Source organism: Saccoglossus kowalevskii, chromosome 19 (assembly GCF_978046115.1).
Source record: "Saccoglossus kowalevskii chromosome 19, keSacKowa6.1, whole genome shotgun sequence".
Classification (NCBI taxonomy): domain Eukaryota; kingdom Metazoa; phylum Hemichordata; class Enteropneusta; family Harrimaniidae; genus Saccoglossus; species Saccoglossus kowalevskii.
This window is the reverse complement of record NC_140659.1, coordinates 10,218,364-10,230,204: the sequence shown is the minus strand read 5'-3', so window position 1 is coordinate 10,230,204 and position 11,841 is coordinate 10,218,364. Positions and strand designations below refer to the sequence as shown.

Below are 11,841 nucleotides of genomic sequence, written 5' to 3'. Positions count from 1 at the left end.
AATAATTATTGTAGTCTTGGGAAACAAATTTGTGCTATAATGTTGCATATACGGGAGGTACCGTTTCTAATTTGTCTACCCTTGTAAATGCCTTTTGTTTATGCTTCAAACTAGAAGCTACTAAATTGATTTACGAGATAAACGGGATATTTAAAGGTCGGTAGTCGTCGCGCCGCGCATGTGCTACATATATGTTGATAAACGTTTTCCCACAATACTATGTGCTCTGCACATTGAAATCACAAGTGTGAGGTTTGACCTGAGGGTGAATTGAACTAATTACCGCCGGCGATTACTTCGATACCTTCCAATCACTAAACTTAAAAAATATCTAATTAATGTTTTGTAACGTCTCAGTTTGTATTCGTTGATCTGCGCAACAGCCAAAGTCGCCATCTTTGTTCATATGAGACCATATATCTTGCGCATGCGTGGCGCGACGACTACCGCACTTTAATTCGTAACTCTACAGTTATATAAAACTCATGCAGTTATTTTTTATGTGTTATTCATTGAGGCTCTGTACTGATCGTAGTTTCAATTATATAATAATTTCTATGTATCAAGCGAGGACGTGCATATCAAAAGGCTAGTCAAAAGTCAATTGTAAGATAAATACTGTCTTTACCAAACATCGTGATATTGTCGGCTCCTGTGTACATTATTACTGTGGTGGGTTTTATTATTTTTTTATTTTCTACGTTAAAAATATGCTGAACTTTGATGACAGACCACCGATGGCTGGGCAACATAATATATAATCCGACACACCTGCCTCGCAGGAGTAAAAATAACAGAAAATGTTGTACAACTGTCTTTCTTGTAACGATTTCGCTGCGAATCGTTGTATATTTTCGCAATTCAAAATCCCGACAATACCATGATGTTTGAAAAAAAGTTGTATTTAACTTTATGTTACAAAGGCTTGCGTGATTCTAACAAAAGATCGTGTATTTGACTGCAATTAAAAATCAAGCACGTACTCATTCAATGTTTGCGTCGATTGTGTCAATGAGCTTAAAACAAAATAATAGGATGTCAAAATTACCAAAAAAACGTACTTTGGTGCACTCTCACTAAACAAAAACTGACACGATTGTAGTAACTACTTGCATTTGCATATACTAAATAATATTTTACCTAATATCTGAAGTTACACGACTCCAATTTTAATGAATATAACACAATGGTATCCACGGAGTGATCAATGACCAAATATGGCAAGTCATCCAAAATTCATATCACGTGATATAGTTAAGTTAAAATACTAGTAAATAATGTAAAATATTGCTGATTGACAACAAGTTTTTTTTGTCGGAGAGTTAATGTTCTCAATCACAGGTGACTGCCTTACTGTTTCAACGACATTCCGCATTTTCCCCGGTGATGTTTCGTAATCGTAATAACAATCTTGAAGCCAAAAAAAGTTGATAATAATGATGCACTTCCTCACAAATCTCCATTCATTATACTGATTCAATATTTAGCAAACGTCCAAAACCATATGTACGTAACGTCGACTTAGATTGTCTTCCTTCCTTCCTTTAGCCGCCGCAGACGGTGTCAGCAATTTCAGTACGGTTTCAAACTCGGATTCAATGTCATAATAAATCTCGTAAAGTAGACGTCAGTATCCCTTTATGTATGTCCAACGACTCGCGATATTATGTCTCGATAATCCGTGGTATTAGCAGTTGCCTGAAAGGTATATATAGTATTAATATAACCGAGAACACCATCTCATGTATGATATCGATGAGAGACCAAACACACACAGCACTATCAACTCAATGACCTCTATTAATGTAAATAGATGTATCTTTCTTTGAGGTACTCGCCTGACGTAGTGGCCCGGGAGATACGCCGACTGTGACAAAACATATAAAAATCGGGGAAGATCTACAAGTGAAATGCGCTTCACTGTATGCAATCTTTTTGTCAAACTTTTGGTTTGAATTATGAATTGAAAGTGTTTTTTTAATGTCATCTCTGACACCGACTGTTCGGTATTTTCACCCAGTCTGGATCACTGAAATTATCAAAATGATTGAATGTACATACTGCGACAATAACAATGAAAACAAAAGAGACAAGAAATACAATTTTAATTCTGAAATGATCTACCATACCATACAGGTATTAGAATGATTGCCCTCATTTGAATATCATCATGCATATGGTAACGTTTAAACCATAGTCTTTTTGCAGACGTCGAACGTGACTAGCCAGTATACTAATTTTACAAATTAAATTCGTTTTAGTACCATTACGTGATCAATGCCACACTACAACACCACTGATTCTAAGACGCATATTCATTGTTTGTACGTAGCCATAATGAATTCTTTCCTCCACGTCTAGATCACGCACGTGCATAGGTGATAGAAGTATAATTGCCTTCTTTTTCTTGTAAATAAACAATGTACGTTACAAGCATTGATCACGTAAGACATTTTGTGACTGCTTTAAATATGGCTATCGTAACTAACCTGAGTCTTGAGGACGGAATTCCAACCATTCTATGTCTGAGTGGTATCTGTGAATGTAGATATTTTCAAGTGCCAGATCAATCGTAATATCAATAACCAATATAACCTGCTTCATAAAAGTAAACATCACTTAATGACAACTATTAAAATGTTTAATTACAAAGTAATTAGAATTTTCGAGCCAGTGTTTTTTTGTTTTGTTTTAATTTCACGCACAAGCGTTCTCACAATTAGCATGTACACGAAACGATCATGTTTTACCGATCGTATTGGTAAATATGCAAAATACGTAGTCATGGACACATAATAATCATTAAATTCCGCGAAAAACACGAGTTACCAGTGGACAGTTATTTTAGTATGAGCTACATAGTAGATAGGTTTGACACAAATGGAAGACATAGTTTGTATGTTTATATAAAATGTTATTTTTGATGCGCAATGTACGAACTTTTCCTCCTACAATAAACATTTAATAATTTTAATAATAACGTATGAAGTACATTATCCAATTATGTACACATAATTTTTTTGTTAGCTATTTTTTCATAAAAGGCACTAGAATTTGTAATTATGACCAACATACAGTATTCACGAAGTAACCATATAAGTGACATTTTAACGACCTATCTGTAGTCACTGTGCTACTAATGAAACTACGTCATAGTAGTGCACGCGGAGAGAAATTTTGCGCGGTTCCATGCGTCCTGTTTGCTATAGAGGTCAATATACCAGTATTCTTCGTGCTTGTTTGCTGCCCGAGGCAAAGTATGTTAACCGTTTACTGAACTTTCTTCCGACAAAAAGTAAAGATCATTACAATTGTTATAGTTCAAAGCTTGTTTTCCAACATGGATTCTTCGACCGTTGTTGTCATTTCTGATCCATTTCTCATCAATTTCATCCCCTGACTGGTACTATACGTGCCGCTCAGAGTTGCTGGTCGTTGAGAATCGACCCGTTCACCTGGCGCCCATTTGAAACACGGCAGCCACCGAAGGGCCTTCCTGAAGCCGCGTCGGAATCTGTAAGAAAATAAATATGTTTCACTTATTCAAGGACAATGACTGAAAACGTCACTGTCATGTCACATGTCATTTTTGATTTCGAAATTTTTAAGTAAGTCATCATATCCGTCATTTTGTCTGAATACGTCAATGTCACCATACGTCATAAAATCCGCCATTTTGCTTAATAATTACACCACAACTTGATAGGTAAATTCTTACGTTTGGAGTATTGCGAAATCTTGATGAAAAGTATAGCAACTTCTTTTAAAATGTGACGACCGTGTGCGTTGAAGAACGACTTCGAGAATTTAGTTGTTGGTAAATTAAAACGCAAATAAGTTAGTCTGCGAAATGGTTAGTGTTTGTCCCAGGCATTTGTACTTGCGTGTATTCGGTTTTCTAAACTAAAGTGACGAGCAATTCCGTAGTGGGCCATTGAAATAGTCATTATGGACTACTCCTGTCCATGGCTCAGTAAAGGCAAAGGAAATTACTATTTACATAACAAAAAGTAATCTATAAGATTTAGATATAAACATGACGAAAATATTACGTGTAATAATAATATAAACGAACTACTGGTACAACGAATTTATATGCAGAATAAAAGAAAGAAAAATCAGAGAAGTGGGAAGCAATCGAGGAATTTAACAAAGCAAATAATGTTTCATTTTATATTGGAATTTCTGTTGTTGATATTTTTTAGGAAGTCTGGAAGTGAATTCCAGTGTTTTACTGCAGCAAATTTAAAATTATGTTGTGAAACTGTAAGTTGAGCAACAAGAATTGACAAATTACCGCTAGACACTGATCCTGTTGGATAGCAATGTGGGTAATCATTGACATACGTATTGAGGCTAAGTGCATATCTGTTGTGTTTAAGGTCGAGGATACATAAACAGGTTTGTAATTTTACAAATTTTGTGAATATCAAGTATGCGTAATTGAATAAAAAGGGGAGCAGAATGTGCTTTAAAGTGCGGGAAGGTCATAAGGCGCACACTATTTTTTTGTGGGAGAATAAGTGTATTGTAAAGTAGGATGAGAATTGATCTGGCAGCATAGTAACGAGCGGGATATAATGCCCACTTTGGGACTAATGGTCTTCACAATGTTGTCAATATGAGAATTCCAATTTAGGCATTGGTCAATGGTTACTCCTAGATATGTGGCTTTAGACACGCCCTCTATCAACGTATCATTGATTGCGAGCTGTCCTCCACTTTTACTTTCCACTTTTTTTCTTTGCGGGGTTTTCAGGATCATATAGTTTGTTTTTTTCTATATTAATTGTTAATTTATTAGCATTGTACAACATTTTCACAATCATTATTAATATTAGAAAGATCAACAGAGTTAGTTTGCAGGATTTTAAATAAATTTGTATCATCCGCAATAAGGCGGAGTTGAAAGCATCAGTGAAATGGTTAATATTTATGTAGAGAGGAAAATGTAAAGGCCGTAATATTTATCCCTGGGACACGCCGTATTGAATTTGTCTGGATGTGAATGCAGTTCAGTCAATGTTTACTGTTTGGTGTCTATTAGTTAGGTAGCTTTCGAACCACGAAAGCGGGAGACCACTTATCCCATAAAAAGCCAGTTTTTCAAGGAAAATATGGTGGTCAATAGTATCAAATGCCTTTTTTAAGTCAATCAATACCCCAAATGTAGCAAAACCGTTGTCTATGTTGGCAGTGATATCAGAAACAAGGTCATCTAGGGCAAGGGCGGTACTGTATTTTTTGTTGTATGAACAACTGATTTCCTTTTCAACAGAAACAAGTTTTTCAATGTATTCTGAGTTTGTTCCAAGTAGGATGTTCATTAGGTAGTAGCCGTTAATGACGTCGATAATGTCCACAGCCTGTCGCAATTAAACCTCCAAACACATAGCTCCGTATGCTAAAGTTTACGACATCGCATAATTACCAGAAGAAATAACATGTTGGTGAAACTTACCTATCGTTCAGCCAGCAGTAGATGAACGGATTGTACATTGAATTACTCATTCCCAACCAAAACACAGCCATGTAAATCTCACGGGCATTAGGATGACTGTACAATACATCGCTGTAGCTTCGTCCCAGTAAGAAGTAGATATGAACCGGAAGCCAGCAGGTTGCAAAGATAACAACCACTAGAATCATCATTTTCACAACCTGTTTGCAAAACGGTTAAACGTCATATATTGTACATTATGATTTTTGGTCCCACGTATCGACGTCTGTTGCAACGACGAATACTTATATTTGGATCACAAGCATATTATTATGAGGTTATTACGAGGATACATAAAAGTATGCAAGAAGACAGTATAGCAGGAGTATCGACCGACGCGCAGCACGCTGTAACTTATGGCGTATCGGTGACAGGTGTATAATAATTTGCTATATTTCAAAATGAAAAGATGATTCCAAAAAATAAATACCTGAATGGATGAATTAGAGTAATACACATGACAACAACTAGTGAACCAAAACCTGTCCCATTGCTGCATCAAGGAAGATTTCATTTTTATATTTTATTTACGCGTCAACATCGCAGTTAAAACAGTGTTGCCGGATTTGTATAAGCGTTCCATGCACATTTCGTCTGTATAAACTGTAAAATGTATCAGCATGACCAGTAACACATACTACATTCACACTGCAGTCATATGAATACTCAACCTACCAAAAATATTATATGTATGTATGTATAAAATATAACAACTGTAGATGCCTGTACAAAATGAAAAACAAAACAAAAACATTTCACCCCACTGCCACAGACGCGAAACTTGCATAGTAATACACTAAACTGACGTCTCTGATGGTCTATATGTGTGCCGTCTAAAATATTAATTTTACTTTTGCGACCAAAGTAATTAAACTCATCAAGTAGCTCGACAATTTGTCTGCACAACTCTACTGTCATGACACGATGCAGCGTAATACGTTTGGAAAATGCATTATTTTTCTTCATCTTAAACGATGTCTTTTTCATTGGCATACAGCTAACAAACACAAACCCCTATACAAACAGTGAGCACGTATCATCGACACTACTCACACTCACACACATCAGTACTCGGCCAGACAACCGCAATCTGACTATTTCGACACTAATAAATATATTAGGGTGACATTATCCCTGGGGTTATGGATTGTTTACGGTTCAATTGTAATAATGCCGTGCCTGGATCCCAGTACTAACGTGCGGCGATTGTAATTACCACGGCGTGTCGCTCACAGTATTCAAATGCTTATCGCCAAGAATTAGTAAATACACTTGAACATATATCAAATTGTGGGGCGTATCCTCTCAACATTAACAATATTATATAATTTGATCTGGTTTGATAGTCAATGTATGCACTGATCTGATACTACTACGTATACATTTACTGGTCTTATAATATCACATATATATTACATACACGTAATGTTTCTGAAAGTCAACGGATTCATTGATTTAATAATATCACATATAGATTACATCAACGTAATGTTTCTGAAAGTCAACGGATTCATTGATTTAATAATATCACGTATGCATCACATACGTACAACGTTTCTACTGTTTATTACAAGAAGAGTTAATCAATGAATCATCTCGATGACGTGATGGTAAACGAAAGCTCGGTGAAGCGAGAACAACACTTCAGTTACTCACGTTATAAAATAAAATAGTTATAATGGAAAACGTTCCGAAAGCAATAACAGATGTAATGAAATTATAATTGATCACTTGAATTTTGCAACACGCGAGAAACTCACTTTTTTACGACTTTGTGTATGTTTTTGTGTTTGATAATCATAAATAGTATATTGCTGATTGTGTTTTTCGCACGGAATTGTATATCCTTAGGCAGTTATGATACATTTTCAATTGATTTTCCGCCAATTCGGAATTCGTCATATTAATAGTTATCATGATTGTTGTGCGAAGTATTATCGAATGTGATGTGTTTCGCTTTGAATAAACAATTAGCTTAATATACTGCGAAATTCATGAAATAGTCGCGAATAATAATAGCATCGTAATCTGTTGTAGCAGTTCCTCACTTTGAATTCATTGAATTCTTAACGCAGTGTAAAAAAAACAGTTGTTACTGTGATTTCACTTGCGTGTCATATTCAATCCAACAATGTATTGTCCAAAGATGCCTATTTAACATTGCTGAGTGGTAAGAAAATAGATTTAAGTCAACAATTACACAGGAAGTTGGGGTGTCGGCTTGTGTCATGTAAACCATCATGTAGGGTTCGTTTCCGAGCATTGTAAACAAACACTGAAACGATTTTCCATCGGCTTTGTCAAGACAAACCGATAATCCCGACCGTTTACTCCTCTTATAGCAGGAGGAAATCTAGCAACTATTACAAATATAGATTTGATTCGTACATCAATAGTGTTTTAGACATGCCGACATATTTATATATCTTTGATGTTACAGTGTTACACTAGACATCCCTCGGGCGTAAGTTAACGTTTGTTTCTATATCATTAATTCAACAGTATTATTAGTTATATGACAGTAGCCCAGTTATTCACAAGTAATGACATGTTCGTGTGATCATGAGCAGTGAATGTTCGTACGTCAGCTCCAAAAATATCAAAGATGGTGGCCTCTAACCGTTTGAAGGTTTTTGCCAAAAACACCTTAATCATCCAATCTGATCTAGACATTGCTGATTTCAAGAAAAGTAATACACTGTGTTCGAATTTAGCGGAATAATTTATCGGGGCAACAGAAAATTGATTTTCATTGTCTCCTTCTAGTAACTGTTAAGCCATATTCACTGTGCTAAAGAGGTTGTTGCAACTATTCCGCATTCATAATACATATAACTGTGACGTCATAATGCATAATAGATCATTCTAACGTCGAAGTGTACCCGCTCTTTTAAGAACTTATGCATTAGTGATCCGTATTTTGTATACGTTTTTTATTTTGTCAATACAAATGAAACTGAATCGATGTGTGTATTTGCACGTACAAGCGTTTTCTATATACAAGCTACACTTCTTTTTTTACACACTTTTACTGTATCTTGTTTTCATTAAGATTGATTTGTTGATAAATGTGGTTATTCCGTTGCAGCGATCATCTATGAAACGCTAACAATCGCTTGTATACGACAGTTGTTTGCTAGGAACTACTAGCATATGGTGATTGATAACATGTGCATTTTGATATATTCACTTCTTTACCTTGAGTTCTACATATCTTCCTCTCACGTGTATTTATTTGTGTCTGTGAATTATAACTACGAGTCTTAATTTATTATATTATTTCTACAATATACATACCTTTCTTTTTGCCTTTAACTGCTCTCTGTGTCTGTTTGATATCTCCCCAGGAGCCTGGCTGCCCCATAGCTTAATACCAACGATACTATAAGACACGCCTTGAGCAATCAACGGTAGGAAGTACGTGGCCACCATGAAACTGAAGCTGTACCTACATATATACAAAGAAAAACTGTGTTTGACGTTGTATTTAACTTCTTGTCGTATCTACACCGCGGAAAACATCAGTCAGTGGAAAGAATAATTGTGTCATGATGTCCTTCACTTGCGTCTGAATTGAGCCAATAGCGAACAAATCAATGCCTTTATGTAGTACAATACAAAATTAAGGAATTTGGATCCGTGGGTCATAGCGAAATTTGCAACTCTATCTCTAATAAAAACACAATTTTAATTTTAATACGTTTCACAGGCCATCATCCGATATTAATTGATATAAAGACAGGCAATACTGAACGATCAAGGTAGTATAGTATTCGTATTGTACACTTTTCATACAATTATAGAGCATGTAATTATTTACACTATCAATCTGTCAATCTTTGACTAGTCTTTTATTTGACTGTACTTATGAAATGAAAACGGTTAACTAACTATGGAAGCTTACAATAATATCCAACTCTCTGAATAAAGTCAACTCACTCGATATAGACATTTCATTAGCTTAAATGTATTGGGAATGATGTCTATCACTGCGATTGTAGTCATAAGATATGTTTTAAGACTACTCTAGAAAAACGTATAAATTATAGTATAGTGTATAATGAGAAATAACCTAAGCGCCGTTAAACTAAATCGTCGTCGTTGTGTAAAACGCAATTTTACTAAGCACAAAGAAACTTTGTGTAATTATGCCGTAATCACTAGCACGAACTATATGCATTTATTTTTCGGATCACTGTTATATCACTTGTTGTGTTTTATATTAGACTTATACACTCAGCTAAAGCAATTAGGGAATATATCTTTAGTAAAATAGATACGCCATTCAAATTACCCAATTTATCTATCTCCAAATATAAATTAAATATAAAGAAAATCAGAATTTATTATTTTGCATTCAGTATTTGTAATGTGTTGCGAATTATTGGTGAAATCGAACATAAAAATTTGAAATAAACAAATGTCATAGCGTCCTAGTGACGTCAAAACATTCAACAAACGCAAAACTATTTTGGTGATATTTCCACATTTAATAATGTGCTGTACATATTTAATGATGGTCAATTTAGATAAAGTAAAGCATTTACACAATGAATTATTAAAAACTGAAATTCAAGTTCGAAAGTAAATCATTCGATTGTGTGCAGGCGTTCGAACCGCACATTTTAGGCACTATACAAGATATCGCAAGAAACTACAATCACCTAAAATCACCAGAAGGAATACAACGTAATTAAAGAATAATATTCGGGAAATTCTCCGATACTATAACTCGCCTTCTCACTCTACCCGTACACATACAATCATTTCGTAATTTCAGCTATAAAATTTTAATTATTATTTCAAACTTTATCTTTTCAAGATAATATTAATATGTCACTTGTATTCCGAACTTCATTTTGTAACTTATATCATGCTGTTACAAGAAACTCACCAGAAATACCAATCTCCATAATTTTCCTGGTCGGGCCATATTGTAGCACAGACTCGACGTACGTAGATGGGCGTGTCTGTTATCGCAGGAGGAGGACATGTACTAAAGTCGATATTGGTAAATATAAGCCAAGGGAGGGCGATTGCGGCTGACGCAATCCACACGACTACAATAATCGTTTTAGCGAGGATATTTGACATCCTCGGTCTCATGGGATGAACTATCGCGATATATCTGTCTATACTTATAGCCATCAGAGTGAATATACTTGAAGCTACTGCTAATGGTGAGATAAATCGTACAATCTTGCAATAAGCATTCCCAAAATACCAATCGTTTCGGAGTACGTAGGTGAAAGTGAACGAGATATTGAAAATCGCGTTTAGGGCATCGGCGAGAGCTAAGTTAACGATGAAATAGTTAGTCACTGTTCTCATACGGCGATGGGCGAGGACGATCCACATAACAATGCAGTTGCCCACCGCAGCGGTTATAATCATCGCGCCAAAAAGTAAAGTCCATATAAAGGTCTCTATGATCGGCTGCTGGAAATCTTTACATGTTTCGTTCCAATTGAACTCGTAATCGTATTCTACCGATGGTGCGAGTGTGGAATGAAGAGTGAAGTTCAAACTTGCGATGTACGAGAAAGACAATGCCATACTTGCAGACTCGTGTTCAAATTCAGTGTACGTTGTGATGAAGAAGACGTGACAGCTCAAAATTAAATGCACCTTTTATATCTCTTTTTGGGGAAATATTGAGGTTTTAACGTCTTAAAATAATCCGGCGATCTACCGACTTACGAAGGTCGGGCACGGGTTAATGCGCGATGATCACCTGCTTATTAATCACACGCTTTCATCGTTTGGCTGCAAAGTTCAGTAATCACGCCAGTCAGTAGATGATCCCACTACGAAAGCATCACCAGCCGAGAAGTTCTATGATCAACACCAATGTGAGTAGATAATGTACAATCATAATAAATCGAAAGCTACTGCCAACAGTATTCTTGAAAACAAATTCAGTGGTGATATCCATTTCAATTTTTCCCAGATGTTTCAATTCTATACAGGCGGATTCAAAGGCTTCACGATATGACAGCTGTATCAGACAAATGCAATTGAATGAATGTCCCAACTAACGGTTATTGAATGCAGGTTTCACTGACGTTAATCCGTATCTATAAGAATGTAAAAACATAATATAAGTGAACAGAAAGTTAATGACGAACATGTTAATACGAACATGTATACATGACACATACACACAATAACTGGATACCATTGATCTTCCTTGAATTGTTTTCACTGATGTTCAGAACAGTTGTATACAATGCTCACTTCAATTCGTGACTATATTCTTTTGTCTCACAGAAATATTATTTAGTGTATTTAGTAAATCACACGAGCTCTGGGCAACTGCAAATTGTATGATAATTGTTTTT

At 35.5% G+C, this 11,841-nt stretch overlaps 1 protein-coding gene across 1 annotated transcript; it reads right to left on the bottom strand.

Moving 5' to 3' along the window:
* Window positions 1-3,088: 3,088 nt before the first annotated feature.
* LOC100370763 (tachykinin-like peptides receptor 99D) lies at window positions 3,089-11,056 on the bottom strand. Its single transcript, XM_085494075.1, has 4 exons — window positions 10,395-11,056; window positions 8,798-8,948; window positions 5,462-5,661; window positions 3,089-3,514 (listed from the first exon to the last, which is right to left on the bottom strand). The coding sequence occupies exons 1-4, from the start codon at window positions 11,054-11,056 to the stop codon at window positions 3,322-3,324; spliced, it is 1,206 nt and encodes a 401-aa protein (XP_085350201.1). The 3' UTR covers window positions 3,089-3,321.
* Between the last annotated feature and the right edge of the window lie 785 nt (window positions 11,057-11,841).